Below are 23,635 nucleotides of genomic sequence, written 5' to 3'. Positions count from 1 at the left end.
ATTAAATGTCAGGAATTGTGAAAAACTGAGTTTAAATGTATTTGGCTAAGGTGTATGTAAACTTCCGACTTCAACTGTATATACAGTGCATTCTGGAAGTATTCAGACCCCTTTACTTTTTCCACGTTATGTTATAGCCTTATACTAAAATTGATTAAATCGATTACCGCATCGAGTCTTCTTGGATATGACGCTACAAGCTTGGCACACCTGTATTTGGGAAGTTTCTCCCATTCTTTTCTGCAGATCCTCTCAAGCTCTGACAGGTTGGATGGGGAGCGTTGCTGCACAGCTATTTCCAGGTCTCTCCATAGATGTTCGATCGGATTCAAGTCCGGGCTCTGGCTGGGCCACTCAAGGAAGTTCAGAGAAGCCACTCCTGAGCACTCTGGAGCTGTTTTTCATCAAGGATCTCTCTGTACTTTGTTCCGTTCATCTTTGCCTCGATCCTGACTAGTCTCCCAGTCCCTGCCGCTAAAAAACATCCCCACAGCATGATGCTGCCACCACCATGCTTCACCGTAGGGATGGTGCCAAATTTCCTCCAGACGTGATGCTTGGCATTCAGGCCAAGGAGTTCAATCTTGATTTCATCAGAGCAGAGAATCTTGTTTCTCATGGTCTGAGAGTCTTTAGGTGCCTTTTGGCAAACTCCAAGCGGGCTGTCATGTGCCTTTTACTGAGGAGTGGGGTCCATCTGGCCACTCTACCATATAGGCCTGATTGATGGAGTGCTGCAGAGATGGTTGTCCTTCTGGAAGGTTCTCCCATCTCCACAGAGGAATTCTAGAGTTCTGTCAGAGTGGCCATCCGGTTCTTGGTCGCCACCCTGACCAAGGCCCTTCTCCCCCGATTGCTTAGATTGGCCGGGTTGGCCAGCTCTAGGTGGTTCCAAACTTCTTCCATTTAAAAAAGATGGAGGCCACTGTGTTCTTGGGGACCTTCAATGCTGCAGACATTTTTTGGTACCCTTATTTTAACTATTTTCTATATTGTAGAATAATAGTGAAGACATCAACATTACGAAATAACACATATGGAATCATGTAATAACCAAAAAAGTGTTAAACAAATCTAAATATATTATATATATGAGATTTTTCTAATTAGCCACCCTTTGCCTTGATGACAGCTTTGCACACTCTTAGCATTCTCTCAACCAGCTTCATGAGGTAGTCACCTGGAATGCATTTCAATTAACAGGTGTGCCTTGTTAAAAGTTAATTTGTGGATTTTCTTTCCTTCTTAATGCGTTTGAGCCAATCAGTTGTGTTGTGATAAGGTAGGGGTGGTATACAGAAGATAGCCCTATTCGGTAAAATACCGAATAACGACAGTCATCATTACTTTAAGACATGAAGGTCAGTCAATCCGGAAAAATTCAAGAACTTAGAACGTTTCTTCAAGTGCAGTCGCAAAAACCATCAAGCGCTATGATGAAACTGGCTCTCATGAGGACCGCCACTGGAAAGGAAGACCCAGAGTGTGTGTATATATATATATATTACATACATACATACACACACACACACACATCTGATGAAACATTGAATTTGGCCTTAATGGTATTAGCCCATAGAAACACATTGAATAACAGATTAAAACATGGAAAAATAGATAGTCAAAGATTAAATCAAAAGGAAGTATGTTTTGAGGTGTCTGTGCTATATCTGAGAGATATAAGAAAGCTCAGAATAAAAAAATAGAAAAGTATTTTATTGTGGAATTATACCTTTCACTTTGAAATGCCCTACTCACTTCCATGAATTTTCAGCTCGGTACCGAGTTACCTTCAGCAGAGTCCTGTGACACAAAATGGAGAACACCGTTGTGTTCGTAACAGTCTCATCTTTCCATAGAAGGTCAAATTAGTGTGTAGCCCAAACCGCTCGGATGCTACAGATATTTTGTGAGAAGATGTCTCCTTGTCTATTTTTTTTGTCTGACAAACACTGCTGTAGCTCGGCCACCTTCCATCGCAGATATGGAAGTCCGACATTGGCGTATGCGTTGTATTGAGACGCAGCCCATACAAGAAAACAGATATCTCTAGCTTAAACAGACAAATTTCAATTGGGATTTTATTTTATTTTATTATGCCTCAAACGAAGCATGGGGGGCCTGAAGCAGATACATTATTTTAATAAAAATATATATTAAATAATAAATATGCCCATTGATGATGAGGCCTCTTCTGCCTAATGGTATATCCGCCACTGTACATTACCAACAATATAAATAAGATGAAATGTAAGATAAAAGCATGAGATAAAATGTGTCAGTACCCTCACATTAAAGTCTTCTTTAGTCTTTAATCACAGATCTTCAATCATTGAAGTGGTTTGATGTGTGAGGGACAAAGGCTACCCCGCCTCATTAGAAGCAGTTAAGTATGGAGAAATTAGCTTCTTATCTGAATCTCACTCGACCAGCACACACTGGGGTCTATAATGTATAGCTAATAGCTAATGAAAATACTGAGCACTGAATGACCACCACTTTGAGATTGAATCACCTGCTCATACCTCTACTATTCTCTTTAGTATCCAAGTGGCCAGATGTGGTTAAAATTCAGTTATTCCAGCTGGTTTACAACTAGAGCTGAAAATAATGAATATTCCTTTGTCTTTCTGCTGAATATGAAGGTTGTGATATGCATTTCTACTCTACTAGTGCAGAATCTTACTGTAATGTAATGTCTTGTTTGCATAATCTGATTGTACTACTGCACCCTACTGTAGAATCTTTACTTATGAATGTGTTTTTTGCAGAGTCTGATGTGGCAAATTTTGACGGCAGCGGCTGCTTGCTCTACAGGTTCAGCCCCAACCCAACACCAATTCTAACAGCCAAAGACACTATCTCTCTGAAGTTCAAAACCCTGCAGAACTCTGGGACACTGATACACACAGAGGGACAACACGATCGCAGCCTCACGCTGGAGTTACACAAAGGAAAACTTTTACTCCACCTCAGAAAAGGTACAGTACTAATTACAATAACATCCCATAATCTCCTACAGCGTTTACTCTACTTTTCTGTGATGTATGGTTTTCACAGTTAGGCATGTGTTTGGTGCCGACTCAGCGATTTAGGCGATTAGCCTACTGTAGTAAAAATGATACATTGACTACTTACTACGGCATAGCAGAGCCGGAAAAAAAGTTTTACGTTTGCCAGGCACAAGTGGTGCTAAACTTCAGGCGGGTGCTGTGATGTCAGGGAGCCAGCTTGTCGAAGGCATCGACATATGCTACACCTCTTAGCAGGACCATCTGTCTGTTGCATACTACACCTCCCAGCTAGCCCTCCTCCCAGTCCTCCTCCCAGCCCTGCTCAGCTCAACGCTCCACAAGGGTAGGAGGAGGGCCAGAGAGACACCTCTCTCTATCTCCACAGGGAGGTTAGTGCTTAGTGCAGATCTACTTTACTATAATTTCACAGAGCGTACAAGACACACACACGCACACATGCATGCACACACAGAGCACATGGAGCACACAGATCACATGAACCACACAGAGCACATGGAGCACACAGAGCACATGCATGCAAGCACGCACACTGTAGTGCAGATGTACTGTCAGCACACTAAGCATGTCTAATACTATGTTAGCCTACACAGGATTATTGAAACAGTTAAGAGAAATTAGGGGCATAATAATATACCTACTGCATTATTTAGGGAAGGATACCTTGTTGCTGCATATTGTAGTTTGCTGTATACTGTAGTTGGTTAGGATATCCAATCCCAAAACCAAATAAAGGGTCTTTACCATGATGCTCTGTTATTCATTAGTAGTGGTAGACCTAAAATGAAACTGGACAATCTATGACTGGAATAACATGATTGTCAAAATAGAAGGATGGGGAAAAGAGAAAGCAAGTGACAGACTGGATCTTTGCCAAAAACAGAATATAGGTAAAAACCAATCATCGTATATCAAACTATTTGAGAGGATCAAATTGTCTGCTAGACTAAATCAAACAAAAAGGTCTTAGGCTACAGTACCTGTCATCGTGATTTATATTTTTCAAATTCCATTTTACAGTACATGATGACTGAGGCCTAACTGAAGAGGGTTGTGAGTCCAAAATCTATTTGAGGGACAAAGATGTTTGAGTATTTCGTTTTTGGTGGAAGTAGTTACTTATAAACCTGGATAGGCAGCCACCCTTGTCTGAGCATAGTGTGTACATTTCAAAAGTCTGTTTATAGGAGTATTTACCAATTTGTGATGTAACATTTATTTAACCAGGTTTTCCCAGTGAGGTCAAAATACCTCCTCCATACATCTCTTCCAACAATTAGCTTATAGGAACTCCCTCTAGGCAGTTCTAGGTTAGGTTCACTCTCTAGAGCCTAGAGTATAGGTACTGCCATTTCTGTCTATCTTAGAGCCCTGCCACCTGCTCGCCCCGTACACTGAATTCCCTCAACAGCAGTTTCAGTTCCCCTGCAATAGCCGTTTTCGACTCCACAATGTGATTGAATCGAGCTGATTGTCAATGTGCTGACAGTAAACCGCAGTTAAGCTCTGTCATTTTAAAGGAAAGCTCAGAGGGAGAAAATTAAAACCATCCGTCGTTATGACGGACGAGAGATTACATGTTATTCTGCTTATCCTGATATGGACCGGTGCTGACAAAATAAATGCGTCTCCACCTCAATCAAAGTGTTTGTCTGAACGCTCTCCCTCTCTCCGTATTTGACATCACTTCACTGTTTTCCTCTTTCCCTCTTGTTATTTATCAGGCTTTTCGCATTTTTATCCCAATCCTCTCCCCTCTCTCCCTCCCCCTCTTTTTCCAATTTGTTCTCATGCAGTAATTTGCCATTTGCAGTTGTATGCTCTCTGTCCGTCTCTTTCACTCTTTCTCTCCATGCCACCCCATCCCTGACGTGAATGTAATGTTGTGTCTATTGCATCAGTGTGATTCTTCCTCTGTTTGATATCAATGTTGAATAAAATTAGGCATGATCTCTTGAAAGCATCAGACATCCAATCTCCCATTAGTAACTGGAGCATACTGTACCTCTAGTACCCTCAACGTTGATGTATGTCACAATATGACAATAACAATTTAGAGGAGACAGAGATTGTCCTCTCCTCTCTCTACTATTATAACTGGTGTCATTCCCCTGTCAAGAAGCTTTCTCTGCACAGTTTCTGTTATCGTGATGGCTAGCTTGAAGTGAAACGCTGGTCTCCTTGGTGTGTGTCCCAAATGGCACCCTATTCCCTATAGTATACACTGCCCAATGGTCTCTGGTCAAAAGTAGTGCACTATATAGGGAATAGGGTGCCATTTCAGACGTAGCCCTGTTCTTTCTCTTTGAGGTAATCAGTGAGTGCCGTTTGTCAGAGTAGTTTTCACCACAAAGGGCCTTGTCATGGCTGTGTCAGGTAGTGTAAGGGAAGGATGGTAGGCCATTCTTCCTCCATCCACTCCTCAGTGGATTGGGAAAGGAGAGATTTACAGTGCTGTAGGGGCACACTGCACTTTACATCTGTTACTAAACTGGTTCTGGCAGAAACTCCGCATAGAGAACTTGTGAGTTACATTCAAACATACAAACACTTAAACAAACTCGAACAAACACATACATACAGTGCCTTTGGAGAGTATTCAGACCCCTTGACTTTTTCCACATTTTGTTACGTTACTTATTCTAAAATGTATTAAATTGTTTTTTCCCCCCTCATCAATATACACACAATACCCCATAATGACAAAGCAAAAACTGGTTTTTAGAATGTTTTGCTAATTTATAAAAATTAAAAAAACGGAAATATCACATTTACATAAGTATTCAGACCCTTTACTCAGTACTTTGTTGAAGCACCTTTGGCAGTGATTACAGCATTGAGTCTTCTTGGGCATGACGCTACAAGCTTGGCACACTTGTATTTGGGGAGTTTCTCCCATTCATCTCTGCAGATCCTCTCAAGCTCTGTCAGGTTGGATGGGGAGCGTCGCTGCATAGCTATTTTCAGTTCTCTCCAGAGATGTTTGATCGAGTTCAAGTCCGGGCTCTGGCTGGGCCACTCAAGGACATTCAGAGACTGAGGTCCTTAGCGCACTGGAGCAGGTTTTCATCAAGGATTTCTCTGTACTTTGCTCCGTTAATCTTTGCCTCGATCCTGACTAGTCTCCCAGTCCCTGCCGCTGAAAAGCATCCCCACAGCATGATGCTGCCACCACCATGCTTCACTGTAGGGATGGTGCCAGTTTCCTCCAGACGTGATGCTTGGCATTCAGACCAAGGAGTTCAATCTTGATTTCATCAGACCAGAGAATCTTGTTTCTCATGGTCTGAGAGTCTTTAGGTGCCTTTTGGAAAATTCCAAGCGGGCTGTCATGTGTCTTTTACTGAGGAGTGGCTTCCGTCTGGCCACTCTACCATAAAGGCCATCGGGTTCTTGGTCACCTCCCTGACCAATGCCCTTCTCCCCCAATTTCTCAGTTTGGCAGGGCGGCCAACTCTAGGAAGAGTCTTGGTGGTTCCAAACTTCTTCCATTTAAGAATGATGGAGGCCACTGTGTTCTTGGGGACCTTCAATGCAGCAGAAATTTTTTGGTACCCTTCCCCAGATATATACCCGACACAATCCTGTCTCGGAGCTCTACGGACAATTCCTTCGACCTCATGGCTTGGTTTTTGCTCTGACATGCACTGTCAACTGTAGGATCTTACATGGACAGGTGTGTGCCTTTCCAAATCATGTCCAATCAATTGAATTTACCACAGGTGGACTCCAATCAAGTTGTAGAAACATCTCAAGGATGATCAATGGAAACAGGATGCACCTGAGCTCAATTTCGAGCATCATAAGGTATTTCTGTTTTTAATGTTTTATAAATTAGCAAACAATCTGTTTTCACTTTGTCATTATGGGGTATTGTTTGTAGATTGCTGAGGTACATGTTTATTTAATCAATTTTAGAATAAGGTTGTAACGTAACAAAATGTGAAAAAGTCAAGGGGTCTGAAATTCCATAAACCCCTTTGAAAAGGTATATTTCTCTAAACACCTATCGTTGAGGAAAACCACAAAACCACTCTCCCACATACATCATGTCCATACAGACATCCAAACACACAAATACAGTACCCATGTACAGTACAGGCGCACACATACACAGTGTCAACAAAGCTCTGGTCCAAGGCTTTTCATGAGTCAACAGTGTGCAATATGAACCAAGGCTGCAGTGCTCACATTGAAAAACATAGGCAGTTCCACTACCAAGGAACAGACAGTCGCAAGCTGTTTGCAGTAACTTCGCAGCCCGTGTGTGAAAATGAATTAAATAAATGGGCTTGCCAAGATTTATGTCCAGTATCCAAAACCATTCCATTTCCTCTGTATTTTACATTCATCAAAATGTCGGTTTATATTGTTCCCCACTGGCTCATATTTCATCCCAAATCTTAACTGTCAACTGTAATATTTGTTGAATGCAAATATACGAGGGTCATTGTGACCTGCTTCTGGATGTGGGGTGGTAATTGAATCCAACAGAGTTAAGAATATGTCAGCCATGAATATTGTAAGGGTACATACTGTAAATGCATACAGGTATATTGAGGATTGTTTTGTAAACTAAATATAAAAGTGTTTTTCTCTGGCCAATAGGACTGTCAGTCAGTCTGTCTGTTTGTTTGTTTGCTTGTTCCCTGCTATTATGTTCACTTTGCAGAACAAGAGCCAGTTTTCTTATGGTTGGTGTACTAACCAGTATAACGTGATACGTTTTCTCCTGACGATCAATATAATATGTAATCAAGTTCTCCTCTTATAATAAAGTCATAATATCACAGTCAGAGTAGGGCTGTTGCGGTGACCGTATTACCGCCACACCAGCAGTCACGTGTCATGACCGCAGTAAAATTCCACATGACCGTTGAGTCACAGTAATCTCACTCTGGACATGCGTTGGTTGTACCCAATTTGCTAACCACCATCAGGTCGCTAATGGCCTGGTACTCAGGGCTCTATTGTCCCTCTAACCACTCTGACATCAATGCAAATGCGATCAAAAACCACATCAAACACTTATCATCAAAACAGCATCATGCTTTTAAACTCACCTCATTGTGATGATCAATTTGAAGAAAGAAGTTCAACAGCAGGTTGAAACTGAGTGAAAAACATGGTTGTTGTGGATGTTGTTTCAAAGCCTATACAACGAAATGGACAGCGCTTTCTAAGATGATGATTAATTCAAAACACCCATATGTATATTAGCGCTTATGCATATGCATAGGCTTATGAGCTCAAGCCTGGGAAAAAAAAAAAAATGAATTAAAATGTGGATTGTGCCATTATACAATACATAGCCTACCACATAGTATACATGGCAGGTACATAATTGGTCTAGACTATAATCCAAAATTAAACAAATTTGAGTAATCGCCTTTGAGTGAGGACCGTCTTATGCATACTGGATGTTAGCTCCAAAATGTCTATCCACCAGTCTGGGACAGAACGTATAGCTCTAGGCCACGTGTCAAACTCATTCCACCCTTGTACTTGATTGATTAATTAAGGTCACTAATTAGTAAAGAACTCCCCTCACCTGGTTGTCTAAGTCTTAATTGTAAGGAAAAAACTAAAACCTGCAGACACTCAGCCCTCCGTGTAATGAGTTTGACACCCCTGTCCTAGGCAATGCTGTTGGTTCATTGATTATGCAGGGCGGCTTATAGTTAGCCTACAATTATAGTGAAATTAAATAGTCTAGTAATAGTGAATTTTTTATATTTTCATAATTATTTGGGTGACACATTAGCTTTAGCTACAGAATCTCTCACCACCATGCATTTCCTTCTCCTCTCTCTCATTTATTACTTTCTCAAGCGTGCAGAGGGGCTGTCAACAGTTTAGTGAAATATGTTTTGTTGCGAAAAAATGTTAATATCAATGTTCCTGAACAGATTTCAGGTTTCCTAAATTAAGCACTGCGTAGCTGCAGGAACAGGGTTGGAGAGCCCATGGCATATAGAGTTTGGGCGGAATATCAGCTGTCGAGCAGCGAGAGCATGCTCCTCAAACAGTGGTTGATGCATGGAGTGAAATAAGTGTTCTTATATTTATTTCTCAGCTGCTCATATTAAGCACATGCTCCGCTATAAAACCGAATTAGACTACCCAGCATCATTGAAAAATGGACCCGGAAAGTGTGCGGACTCCATTTGCTATTCAAGTGCATACAGATGACATGGCTTTTTTCCCCTGCCCCTGTTCCTGCCCATTTGATAATGGGCCATTCTAAATTGAAACTAATTTTACATATTACTAAAGACAAGATTAAATTGAGAATAGCCTGAAGGGTGAAAATATGTTCACTTGATGAGAAAACTGCTGTGGAGCCTGAGGCAAGGAACAGAGTGCAAGGTTTTTTTGCGATTTTCTCAAATCATCAATAGCCTATAGTTGGATGATGCAGCCCATATATGTTTTGAATTCTAAGACATTCTAAGGTTTGTATCAACTAAAGCTGCTAAATATCTCTATATCTAGTATATAGGACCTGTTTCAAATGATCACTTTTATGCTCAACATAGCCACTTCATATGCAAACTCGCTCCGGAATGGGGAAATAATAATAATATGCCATTTAGCAGACGCTTTTATCCAAAGCGACTTACAGTCATGCGTGCATACATTTTATTTTTATTTTTTTTGTGTATGGGTGGTCCCGGGGATCGAACCCACTACCTTGGCGTTACAAGTGCCGTGCTCTACCAGCTGAGCTACAGAGGACCAAGCCTCCAAATAAGCTAAATGAACAAGCCTACATCCTATGGCATGGAGCATAGCCAGATAACATAGAGTAGGCCAACTCATATTCTGTTCTTCTGAACAGGGGTGCAACTTTCATTCCAGTTTTATCATTGGAATGTGATACAAACGAGGCAACTGTGTGCTTTAGGACCATGCAGATGCCTCCGAGCAGTCGGGTAGGCTATCTGGAGTGTTTATCCGAAAAAGAAAAAAGAAATATGACCCTCAACTTTAGACCTGACTAAAATAAATAATGCATTTATTGTGATGGTGTACTATATATTAAATTGATTTATAATATTTTTTTTAATGTAGATGTTCCAAAGGCGCCCATCAGCAGCTTGTATGCAGCTTCTATGTGTGGAGGCCTAGAGTCCGTGAGACCGGCAGTCTTTTTTTATTTAGGAGGTAGATCAGCTTTAATATTGCAGATAGATTGTGGCTTCTATCAATGTAATTGTCTGCATCACCTGTCTTTGTGCTTGTCTCCACCCCCCTCCAGGTGTCGCCCATCTTCCCCATTATCCCTTGTGTATTTATACTGTGTTCTCAGTTTGTCTGTTGCCAGTTCGTCTTGTCAGGTCTTACCAGCGTTCTTTCCCATCTTCCTGTGTATCAAGTTCTGTTTCCTAGTTTTTCCCGGTTCTGACCATTCTGCCTGCCAAGACCCTGAGCCTGCCTGCCGTCCTGTACCTGCCTGACTCTGACCTGATTACGAACCTCTGCCTGCCCTAACCCCAAGCCTGCCTGCCGTCCTGTACCTGCTTGACTCTGACCTGATCACGAACCTCTGCCTGCCCTTTGCCTGCCCCGTGCTTATAATAAATCATCTAAGAACTGTACTATCCACCTCCCGTGTCTGCATCTGGATCATATCCTGATACGTGATAGTACGAACAGGCCATGACTGACCCAGCAGACTCGGACCAGCTCCACAACGCTGTCTCCTCCCAGGGAGCCACCATTGGAAGACACAAGGATTTACTTCAAGGTCTTATGGAAGGTTTCCAGACCTTGGAGGGCTCTTGCCTGGGCTACGGCGGTATGGGATCAACAGTCCACCGTTTGCCTCATATTGGAGGAGTTTGTGGCGGAGGTATGGAAAGTGTTTGATTCTCTGTTGTCCGGGAGAGAGGCGGCTCGTAAGCTGCTCCAACTACTTCAGGTTTCCCGTAGTGTGGCAGACTATGCGGTGGATTTTCGCACGTTGGCGGCTGAGAGTGCCTGGAACCTGGAAGCCCTGTTCGACGCATTCCTTCACTGGTTATCGGAGGGGATTCAAGACGAGCTCAGAGCCCGGGAGCTGCCCCTGGACCTCGACTCCCTTATAGCCTTGACCATACGGAACGATGGGCGGCTACGGGAACGTAGGAGAGGGAGGGAGTCTGTTCCCTGTCGCCGACGCTCGTCCTCGATTTCCGCTTAATCTCAGAGGAATCTCCAGTCCAAATCTCTCCGGGTGCTCATAGACTCTGGGGCCGACGAGAGCTTTATGGATGCTACCCTGGTGTTGGAGCTGGGAATCCCCACACAACCCTCTCCATTCCCATGGATGTCAGAGCATTGGATGGGCGCTCTATTGGCAAAGTCACCCACACCACGTGTCCCATTAACCTTAGAGTCTCGGGTAATCACAGTGAGTTTATGCAGTTCCTGCCCATCGAATCCCCTCATGCACCTGTGGTTTTGGGGTTTTCCTGGATCCAGAGGCACAATCCCCTGATCGACTGGGCTACTGGTTCTATCCTGGGTTGGAGCCCGTTATGCCATGGGCATTGCCTGAAGTCCACGCTTCCTGCCCCGGGACATCTACCTGCGGGCTTGTGAAAAGCCCCGGACCTCTCGGCCGTTCCCGCAGAGTACCAGGACCTCCGGGAGGTTTTCAGCAAGGGCCGTGCCACAGCGCTTCCTCCGCATCGGCCCTATCACTGCGCCATCGACCTTCTCCCGGGCACTACACCGCCTTGGGGGCGGCTTTATTCCCTGTCAGGTCCAGAGACCAAGGCGATGGAGACGTACATGGAGGACTCCGCCGGCGCAGGGTTCTTCTTTGTGGAGAAGAAGGACAAAACCCTGCGTCCAGAGCCTGAATGACATCACAGTTAAAAACCGTTACCCTCTTCCACTCATCGCCTCGGCTTTCGAGCCTCTCCAAGGGGCTACCATCTTTTCCAAGTTGGACCTCCGGAACGCCTTCCTTCTGCTACGGATCCGGGAAGGGGATGAGTGGTAGACCGCCTTTAACACGGTTAGCGGGCACTACGAATACCTGGTGATGCCATTCGGACTGACCAATGCCCCTGCTGTGATCCAGGCCCTGGTAAACGACGTTCTCCGGGACATGTTGAACCGGTTCGTATTGGCCTACCTTGATGACATCCTTGTGTTTACCCACTCGGCTCAGGAACATGTCCTCCATGTCAGACAAGTCCTCCAGTCTCTTCTGGAGAACCAGCTGTTCATCAAAGTGGAAAAAAGCCAATTCCATCGCACCACCATCTCCTTCCTGGGGTACATCATAGCTGCAGGCAACATCCAGATGTATCCTGAAAAGGTGAGAGCGGTGGTGGATTGGCCGCAACCCCACCTCCGGAGTGCAACGCTTCCTGGGGTTCGCCAATTTCCACCTCCGGTTCATCCGGGGCTACAGCACCCGGGCTTCCCCTCTGTCAGCACTCACCTCTCCCAAGGTCCCGTTTACGTGGTCTCTAGCTGCAGACCAGGCGTTCTTGGACCTCAAACACCAATTCACTACCGCCCCCATCCTAATCAATCCGGATCCATCCCGGCAGTTCGTGGTGGAGGTCAACGCCTCGGACGTCGGAGTGGGGGCTGTCCTGTCCCAGCGTTCGGCCCAAGACCAAAAGCTGCATCCTTGCGCTTTCCTCTTCCATCGTCTCAACCCCACGGAAAGGAATTACGACGTGGGTAACCGGGAACTTCTGGCGGTGAAGATGGCATTGGAGGAGTGGAGGCACTGGTTAGAGGGGGCGGAACACCCATTCATAGTTTAAAAAATATAATTTATTTAACCTTTATTTAACTAGGCAAGTCAGTTAATAACAAATTCTTATTTACAACGAAGGCCTACCCCGGCCAAACCCAGACAATGCTGGTCCAATTGTGCGCTGCGGGATTCCCTATCACGGCCAGATTGTGATACAGCCTGGAATCGAACCAGGGTCTGTAGTGATGCCTCTAGCACTGAGATGCAGTGCCTTAGACCATGATAGTATGGACAGATCACAAGAACCTGGAATATCTCCGCACCGCCAAGCACCTCCACTCCAGGGAAGCTCGGTGTGCCCTGCTATTCATCCAATTTAACTTCACCATCTCCTACTGCCCAGGGTCCAAGAATGTGAAGCCGGATGCGCTGTCACACCTCTATTGCCCACTGCTACACCATCGGACTCCGAGACCATCCTCCCTACCTTTTGTCTCATGGCTGCACTCATCTGGGGTATAGAGAACCGGGTCCATGAGGCACAGCCTTCCCAGCCAGTCCCCAGGGGGGGCCTGGCTAACCAGATGTTTGTCCCGGACTCTGTCCGTTCCTCGGTTCTGGAATGAGCTCATTCCTCTCGACTGGCCTGCCTTCCTGACCCCCATCGGACCCTGGCCTTTGTATGACAACGTTTTTGGTGGCCCACCTTGGTTCCTGACATCTCCGTGTTTGTCGCCGCCTGCATCGTATGTGCTCAGAATAAGACTCCTCAGTAAGCTCCAGCTGGCCTCCTTCAACCACTTCCCGTACCTCACAGTCCCTGGTCACATATATCCCTGGACTTCGTCACTGGTCTCCCCCTGTCTGATGGCAACACAGTTATCCTTGCTGTGGTGGACCGGTTTTCCAAAGCCACCCACTTCATCCCTCTCCCCAAGCTACCCTCAGCCAAGGAGAAGGCCCAGCTCATGGTGCAGCACGTCTTCCGGATCCATGGACTTCCGGTGGACATGGTCTCCGACCAGTGTCCTCAGTTCTCGTACCAGTTCTGGAAGGCATTATGCATTCTCATTGGGTCATCGGTCAGCCTGTCCTCCAGGTTCCAGTCGGAGCGAGTCAATCAGGACCTTTGCTGCCTGTTCTCCGCTAATCCCACCACCTGTAGCCAGCAGCTCGTGTTGGTGGAGGACGCCCGCAACACCCTCCCTTGCTCAGCCACTGGTCTTTCGCCTTTTCAGTGCTCCCTGGGATATCAACCCCCGCTCTTCCCGGAGCAAGAGGAAGAAGTCAGCACACCCTCGGCCCAGATGTTCATCCACCACTGTCGCCGTACCTGGAAGAGAGCCTGGTCGGCTCTTCTCAAGACCACCTCCAGGTATCGACGACAGGCGGACCGCCACCTTTATCGTCTCGGACAGAGGGTATGGCTATCCACTCGGAATCTGCCCCTCCGGGTAGAATTCCGCAAACTGTCCCCCCGTTTTTGTCTGCCCTTTCCCCATCTCCAAGATCCTTAGCCCCTCTGCTGTTCGTCTTCTGTTGCTCCGTACCCTCCATATTCATCCCACTTTTTATGTGTCTAGGATTTAACCTATGTCTCACAGCCCTTTCTCTCCTGTTTCCATGCCGACCCCTCTCCTCTGTCTCATCGACGGCCAACTGGCGTACACGGTGAGGCGCCTCCTGAAGATTTGCCCGCAGGGCAGGGGATTCCAGTACCTGGTTGACTGGGAGGGTTATGGCCCGGAGGAGAGGTGCTGGGTCCCGGCTAGGAACATCCTGGACCCAGCCCTCATCGCTGAGTTCCATCGCCGGCACCCCGGTCAACCAGATATGCGCCCAGGTAGGATGCCAGGTGGCGTCCCTGGGGGGGGGTACTGTCACACCCTGATCTGTTTCACCTGTCTTTGTGCTTGTCTCCACCCCACTCCAGGTGTCACCCATCTTCCTCGTTATACCAGTACCTGTGTTCTCAGTTTGTCTGTTGCCAGTTCATCTTGTCTTACCAGCGTTCTTTCCCATCTTCCTGTGTCTCAAGTTCTGTTTCCTAGTTTTTACCGGTTCTGACCATTCTGCCTTCCCTGACCCCGAGCCTGCCTGCCGTCCTGTACCTGCCTGACTCTGACCTGATTACGAACCTCTGTCTGCCCTGACCCCGAGCCTGCCTGCCATCCTGCACCTGCCTGACTCTGACCTGATCACGAACCTCTGCCTGCCCTGTCCCCGAGCCTGCCTGCCGTCCTGTACCTGCCTGACTCTGACCTGATTATGAACCTCTGCCTGCCCTGACCCCGAGCCTGCCTGCCGTCCTGTACCTGCCTGACTCTGACCTGATCATGAACCTCTGCCTGCCCTGACCCCGAGCCTGCCTACCGTCCTGTACCTGCCTGACTCTGACCTGATCACGTACCTCGACCTGCCCTTTGCCTGGCCCGTGTTTATAATAAATAATCTGAGAACTGTACTATCCGCCTCCCGTGTCTGCATCTGGGTCATATCCTGATACGTGATATATTCTCATATTATTGATCAAGTCTACAGATTGTAAATTAAAGATACAACATTTTGCTAAGAGTATTATTGATCGATTGACTATGACATTTCAAATCACCCAGCAGTGCTATTTGCAGAGTTAGCTCCAAGTAAATGTTGCAGTTTTTCAGCTATTGCTGAACCTGCGACCAAAAACAAGTTACATATGGGCAGTACCAAAACAAGTGATCTAATGATTGTCTCTTAGCAGCAAAATCTGCAGCGCTGAGATGGTTGTATCACCCATATATATATAACATTCAATAGGTTGCAAGAATTTTGTATAATAATTTCAATTAAAAATCTCAGTTTTGAATCCGCCGTGGTTTTCTGTATCAGTTCATAAACCATGTGCCATGGACTCGGTACATCTAAAATCTCTTCCCAACTATTTTGCAACCTGTATTGTGCAACTGTCCATTTTTTGGTCCTTAAATTAAACTGGTATACTTTTTTTTTAATGCAGGGCCGACAGACAAGTTCCTTACCTTCTTCCCTTTCCATTTGCCTCCTCCATTTTTGTGGTAATGCTGCAATCAGTTGGTTGTAATTTTGAGACAGGCAGTCTTTTGCATTACAATAAAAGGCTGACAAAATGTAATGACCTCCATAATCCTAAATCAGAGCAATTATATGGTAACATGCTTCTCCTTCATCATTCATCATTCTTAATGACTTTGACCTTTCTGTCAATGATACATGTAGACCAGAGGAGGCTGGTGGGAGGTGCATGATTATTTTCCTGCTGTAGCAAACTGGCTCAAATTAAGATCCTACGTCTGAATTCGAGCCAGTTTGCTACAGTAGGAAAATAATCTTGCAGCAACAGGAAATGTGAAATATTATGTGAATTATAATAATGGACATTTGTGTAGGGGTACCAGTCAAAGGTTTGGTACTAGTCAAAAGTTTGGACACACATACTAATTCCAGGGTTTTTCTTAATTTTTTACTATTTTCTACATTGTAGAATAATAGTGAAGACATCAAAACTATGAAATAACATATGGAATCATGTCGTAACCAAAAAAGTGTTAAACAAATCAAAATATATTTTATATTTGAGATTCTTCAAATAGCCACTTTTGGCCTTGATGACAGCTTTGCACACTCTTGGCATTCTCTCAACCAGCTTCATGAGGTAGTCACCTTGAGTGCCTTGTTAAAAGTTAATTTGTGGAATTTCTTTCCTTCTTAATGGGTTTGAGCCAATCGGTTGTGTTGTGACAAGGTAGGGTTGGTATACAGAAGATAGCCCTATTTGGTAAAAGACCAAGTCCATATTATGGCAAGAATAGCTCAAATAAGCAAAGAGAAATGACAGTCCATCATTACTTTAAGACGTGAAGGTCAGTCAATACGGAAATGTCAAGAACTTTGAAAGTGCAGTTGCAAAAACCTTCAACCGCTATGATGAAACTGGCTCATGAGGACCGCCACAGTAAAGGAAGACCCAGAGTTACCTCTGCTGCCGAGGATAAGTTCATAAGAGTTACCAGCTTCAGAAATTGCAGTCCAAATAAATGTTTCACAGAGTTCAAGTAACAGCCACATCTCAACATCAACTGTTCAATGGAGACTGCGTGAATCAGGCCTTCATTGTTGAATTGCTGCAAAGAAACCACTACTACAGGACACCAATAAGAAGAATATACTTTTTTGGGCCAAGAAACACGAGCAATGGTTATTAGACCGGTGGAAGTCTGTCCTTTGGTCTGATGAGTCCAAATTTGAGATTTTTGGTTCCAACCGCCGTGTCTTTGTGAGACGCAGAGTAGGTGAACGGATGATCTCTGCATGTGTTTTTCCCACCGTGAAGCATGGAGGAGGAGGTGTGATGGTGTTGGTGTGCTTTGCTGGTGACACAGTCAGTGATTTATTTAGAATTCAAGGCACACTTAACCAGCATGGCTACCACAGCATTCTGCAGCGACACGCCATCCCATCTGGTTTGTGCTTAGTTGGGCTATCATTTGGTTTTCAACAGGACAATGACCAAACACACCTCCAGGCTGTGTGAGTGTTATTTGACCAAGAAGAAGAGTGATGGAGTGCTGCATCAGATGACCTGGCCTCCACAATCACCCGACCTCAACCCAATTGAGAGGGTTTGGGATGTGTTGGACCGCAGAGTGAAGGAAAATCAGCCAACAAGTGCTCAGCATATGTGGGAACTCCTTCAAGACTGTTGGAAAAGCATTCCAGGTGAAGCTGGTTGAGAGAATGCCAAGAGTGTGCAAAGCTGTCATCAAGGCAAAGGGTGGCTACTTAGAAGAATATAAAATATAAAATATATTTTGATTTGCTTAAGACTTTTTTGGTTACTACATGATTCCATATGGGTTATTTCATAGTTTTTCATGTCTTCAACTATTATTCTACAACGTAGAATAATAGTAAATATAAAGAAAAACCCTTGAATGAGTTGGTGTGTCCAAACGTTTGACTGGTACTGTACATGCTTATAGCTTGATTGCTGCTGTTTTCAGTGTACAATGCTATTTTTGTTTTGAATCCACAATTGCTTGTTTGTTATGTACTGGACAGTGCCTTGCAAAAGTATTCATCCCCCTTGGCATTTTTCCTATTTTGTTGCATTACAACCTGTAATTGAAATTGATTTTATTTAGATTTCATGTAATGGACATACACAAAATAGTCGAAATTGGTGGAGTGAAATGAAAAAAATAACTTGTTTCCAAAAAATGTTTTACAAAAATTATGGAAAAGTGGTGCGTGCATATGTATTCACCCCCTTTGCTATGAAGCCACCTAAATACGATCTGGTGCAACCAATTACCTTCAGAAGTCACATAATTTGTTAAATAAAGTCCACCTGTGTGCAATCTAAGTGTCACATGATCTCAATATATACACCTGTTCTGAAAGGCCCCAGAATCTGCAACACCACTAAGCAAGGGGCACCACCAAGCAAGCGGCACCATGAAGACCAAGGAGCTCTCCAAACAGGTCAGGGACAAAGTTGTGGAGAAGTACAGATCAGGGTTGGGTTATACATAAAATATCAGAAACTTTGAACATCCCACGGAGCACCATTAAATCCATTATTAAAAAATTGAAAGGATATGGCACCACAACAAACCTGCCAAGAGAGGGCAACCCACCAAAACTCACAGACCAGGCAAGGAGGGCATTAATCAGAGAGGCAACAAAGAGACTAAAGATAACCCTGAAGGAGCTGCAAAGCTCCACAGCGGAGATTGGAGTACATCGGGGAAAAAAAGTATTTAGTCAGCCACCAATTGTGCAAGTTCTCCCACTTAAAAAGATGAGAGAGGCCTGTAATTTTCATCATAGGTACACGTCAACTATGACAGACAAAATGAGAAAAAAATAATACTGAAAATTACATTGTAGGATTTTTAATAAATGTATTTGCAAATTATGGTGGAAAATAAGTATTTGGTCAATAACAAAAGTTTCTCAATACTTTGTTATATACCCTTTGTTGGCAATGACACAGGTCAAACGTTTTCTGTAAGTCTTCACAAGGTTTTCACACACTGTTGCTGGTATTTTGGCCCATTCCTCCATGCATATCTCCTCTAGAGCAGTGATGTTTTGGGGCTGTCGCTGGGCAACACAGACTTTCAACTCCCTCCAAAGAATTTCTATGGGGTCGAGATCTGGAGACTGGCTAGGCCACTCCAGGACCTTGAAATGCTTCTTACGAAGCCACTCCTTCGTTGCCCGGGCGGTGTGTTTGGGATCATTGTCATGCTGAAAGACCCAGCCACGTTTCATCTTCAATGCCCTTGCTGATGGAAGGAGGTTTTCACTCAAAATCTCACGATACATGGCCCCATTCAATCTTTCCTTTACACGGATCAGTCGTCCTGGTCCCTTTGCAGAAAAACAGCCCCAAAGCATGATGTTTCCACCCCCATGCCTCTCAGTAGGTATGGTGTTCTTTGGATACAACTCAGCATTCTTTGTCCTCTAAACACGACGAGTTGAGTTTTTACCAAAAAGTTCTATTTTGGTTTCATCTGACCATATGACATTCTCCCAATCCTCTTCTGGATCATCCAAATGCACTCTAGCAAACTTCAGACGGGCCTGGACATGTACTGGCTTAAGCAGGGGGACACGTCTGTCACTGCAGGATTTGAGTCCCTGGCGGCGTAGTGTGTACTGATGGTAGGCTTTGTTACTTTGGTCCCAGCTCTCTGCAGGTCATTCACTAGGTCCCCCCGTGTGGTTCTGGGATTTTTGCTCACCATTCTTGTGATCATTTTGACCCCACGGGGTGAGATCTTGCGTGGAGCCCCAGATCGAGGGAGATTATCAGTGGTCTTGTATGTCTTCCATTTCCTAATAATTGCTCCCACAGTTGATTTCTTCAAACCAAGCTGCTTACCTATTGCAGATTCAGTCTTCCCAGCCTGGTGCAGGTCTACAATTTTGTTTCTGGTGTCCTTTGACAGCTCTTTGGTCTTGGCCATAGTGGAATCTGGAGTGTGACTGTTTGAGGTTGTGGACAGGTGTCTTTTAGACTGATAACAAGTTCAAACAGGTGCCATTAATACAGGTAACGAGTGGAGGACAGAGGAGCCTCTTAAAGAAGAAGTTACAGGTCTGTGAGAGCCAGAAATCTTGCTTGTTTGTAGGTGACCAAATACTTATTTTCCACCATAATTTGCAAATAAATTCATTACAAATCCTACAATGTGATTTTCTGGATTTTTTTTTCTCAATTTGTCTGTCATAGTTGACGTGTACCTATGATGAAAATTACAGGCCTCTCTCATCTTTTTAAGTAGGAGAACTTGCACAATTGGTGGCTGACTAAATACTTTTTTCCCCCACTGTATCTGTCCATAGGACCACTTTAAGCCGTACACTCCACAGAGCTGGGTTTTACGGAAGAGTGACCAGAAAAAAGCCATTGCTTAAAGAAAAAAATAAGCAAACACGTTTGGTGTTTGCCAAAAGCCATGTGGGAGACTCCCCAAACATATGGAAGAAGGTACTCTGGTCAGATGAGACTAAAATTGAGCTTTTTGGACATCAAGGAAAACTCTATGGCTGGCGCAAACCCAACACCTCTCATCACCCCGAGAACACCATCCCCACAGTGAAGCATGGTGGAGGCAGCAGCATGCTGTGGGGATGTTTTTCATTGGCAGGGACTGGGAAACTGGTCAGAATTGAAGGAATGATGGATGGCGCTAAATACAGGGAAATTCTTGAGGGAAACCTGTTTCAGTCTTCCAGAGATTTGAGACTGGGACGGAGGTTCACCTTCCAGCAGGACAATGACCCTAAGCATACTGCTAAAGCAACACTTGAGTGGTTTAAAAGGAAACATTTCAATGTCTTGGAATGGCCTAGTCAAATCAAATCAAATCATATTGTATTGGCCACATGCGCCGAATACAACAGTTGCAGACATTACAATGAAATGCTTACTTACAGCCCTTAACCATCAGTGCATTTATTTTTTCTAAAAAAGTAAAATAAAACAACAACAAAAAAGTGTTGAGAAAAAAAGAGCAGAAGTAAAATAAAATAACAGTAGGGAGGCTATATATACAGGGGGGTACCGGTGCAGAGTCAATGTGCGGGGGCACCGGCTAGTTGAGGTACGAGATAATATGTACATGTGGGTAGAGTTAAAGTGACTATGCATAAATAATTAACAGAGTAGCAGCAGCGTAAAAAGATGGGGTGGGGGGGCAGTGCAAATAGTCCGGGTAGCCATGATTAGCTGTTCAGGAGTCTTATGGCTTGGGGGTAGAAGCTGTTGAGAAGTCTTTTGGACCTAGACTTGGCACTCCGGTACCGCTTGCCGTGCAGTAGCAGAGAGAACAGTCTATGACTAGGGTGGCTGGAGTCTTTGAAAATTTTGAGGGCCTTCCTCTGACACCGCCTGGTATAGAGGTCCTGGATGGCAGGAAGCTTGACCCCAGTTATGTACTGGGCCGTATGCACTACCCTCTGTAGTGCCTTGCGGTCGGAGGCCAAGCAGTTGCCATACCAGGCAGTGATGCAACCAGTCAGGATGCTCTCGATGGTGCAGCTGTAGAATTTTTTGAGGATCTGAGACCCATGCCGAATCTTTTCAGTCTCCTGAGGGGGAATAGGCTTTGTCGTGCCCTCTTCACGACTGTCTTGGTGTGTTTGGACCATGATAGTTCGTTGGTGATGTAGACACCAAGGAACTTGAAGCTCTCAACCTGTTCCACTACAGCCCCGTCGATGAGAATGGGGGCGTGCTCAGTCCTCTTTTTTTTCCTGTAGTCCACAATCATCTCCTTTGTCTTGGTCACGTTGAGGGAGAGATTGTTATCCTGGCACCACACGGCCAGGTTTCTGACCTCCTCCCTATAGGCTGTCTCATCGTTGTCGGTGATCAGGCCTACCACTGTTGTGTCATCGGCAAACTTAATGATGGTGTTGGAGTCATGCCTGGCCATGCAGTCATGGGTGAACAGGGAGTACAGGAGGGGACTGAGCACGCACCCCTGAGGGGCCCCCGTGTTGAGGATCAGTGTGGCAGATGTGTTGTTACCTACCCTTACCACCTGGGGGCGGCCCGTCAGGAAGTCCAGGATCCAGTTGCAGAGGGAGGTGTTTAGTCCCAGGATCCTTAGCTTAGTGATGAGCTTTGAGGGCACTATGGTGTTGAATGCTGAGCTGTAGTCAATGAATAGCATTCTCACGTAGGTGTTCCTCTTGTCCAGGTGGGAAAGGGCAGTGTGGAGTGCAATATAGATTGCATCATCTGTGGATCTGTTGGGGCGGTATGCAAATTGGAGTGGGTCTAGTTTTTCTGGGATAATGGTGTTGATGTGAGCCATGACCAGCCTTTCAAAGCACTTCATGGCTACAGACGTCAGTGCTACGGGTCGGTAGTAATTTAGGCAGGTTATCTTAGTGTCCTTGGGCACGGGGACTATGGTGGTCTGTTGAAACATGTTGGTATTACAGACTCAGTCAGGGACATGTTGAAAATGTCAGTGAAGACACTTGCCAGTTGGTCAGCACATGCTCGGAGTACACGTCCTGGTAATCCGTCTGGCCCTGCGGCCTTGTGAATGTTGACCTGCTTAAAAGTCTTACTCACATCGGCTACGGAGAGCGTGATCACATAGTCATCCGGAACAGCTGGTGCTCTCATGCATGCTTCAGTGTTGCTTGCCTTGAAGCGAGCATAGAAGTGGTTTATCTCGTCTGGTAGGCTTGTGTCACTGGGAAGCTCGCAGCTGTGCTTCCCTTTGTAGTCTGTAATAGTTTTCAAGCCCTACCACATCCGACGAGCATCAGAGCCGGTGTAGTACGATTCAATCTTAGTCCTGTATTGACTCTTTGCCTGTTTGATGGTTCGTCGGAGGGCATAGCGGGATTTCTTATAAGCGTCCGGGTTAGAGTCCCGCTCCTTGAAAGCGGCAGCTCTACCCTTTAGCTCAGTGCGGATGTTTCCTGTAATCCATGGCTTCTGGTTGGGGTATGTACGTACGGTCACTGTGGGGACGACATCATCGATGCACTTATTGATGAAGCCAGTGAGTTTCCCTGCATTAAAGTCCCCGGCCACTAGGAGCGCTGCCTCTGGATGAGCGTTTTCCTGTTGACTTATGGCCTTATACAGCTCATTCAGTGCAATCTTAAAGCCAGCATTGGTTTGTGGTGGTAAATAGACAGCTATGAAAAATATAGATGAAAACTCTCTTGGTAAATAGTGTGGTCTACAGCTTATCATAAGATAATCTACCTCAGGCGAGCAAAACCTAGAGACTTCCTTAGTATTTGATTTTGTTCACCAGCTGTTGTTTACAAATATACACAGACCGCCACCCCTTGTCTTACCGGAGTCAGCCGTTCTATCCTGCCGATGTAGCGTATAGCCCGCTAGCTGTATGTTAAGCCCAGATCTCAATCCAATTGAGAATCTGTGGTATGACTTAAAGATTGCTGTACACCAGCGGAACCCATCCAACTTAAAGGAGCTGGAGCAGTTTTTCCTTGAAGAATGGGCAAAAATCCCAGTGGTTAGATGTGCCAAGCTTATAGAGACATACCCCAATAGACTTGCAGCTGTTATTGCTGCAAAAGGTGGCTCTAAGTATTGTCTTTGTTGGGGTGAATAGTTATACGCGCTCAAGTGTTTCTTGTTTGTTTCACAATAATAATTATTTTGCATCTTCAAAGTGGTAGGCATGTTGTGTAAATCAAAAATCCATTTTAATTCCAGGTTGTAAGGCAACAAAATAGGAAAAATGGCAAAGGGGGTGAATACTTCCGCAAGCCACTTTATATGCAGTGTTTTAGAGCTGGTGTATACGATCACAGTAAAATGAGTATGAAATATTAAAACATCCTGAAACTACAGATGTAGGAT

General features: G+C 44.9%; 1 protein-coding gene across 2 annotated transcripts in view; it reads left to right on the top strand.

Moving 5' to 3' along the window:
- The window catches only part of LOC121582830 (contactin-associated protein-like 4), a 249,314-nt gene that overhangs the window by 79,691 nt on the left and 145,988 nt on the right, over positions 1 to 23,635 (top strand). For both annotated transcript variants that reach the window (XM_041898959.1, XM_041898958.1), the window contains exon 5: positions 2,772 to 2,981. In XM_041898959.1, coding sequence (XP_041754893.1) covers positions 2,772 to 2,981 — 210 coding nt within the window. The remainder of the gene's footprint in view (positions 1 to 2,771; positions 2,982 to 23,635) is intronic.

Source organism: Coregonus clupeaformis, chromosome 15 (genome assembly GCF_020615455.1).
Source record: "Coregonus clupeaformis isolate EN_2021a chromosome 15, ASM2061545v1, whole genome shotgun sequence".
Taxonomy (NCBI): domain Eukaryota; kingdom Metazoa; phylum Chordata; class Actinopteri; order Salmoniformes; family Salmonidae; genus Coregonus; species Coregonus clupeaformis.
This window is presented reverse-complemented; position numbering and strand designations above follow the sequence as displayed.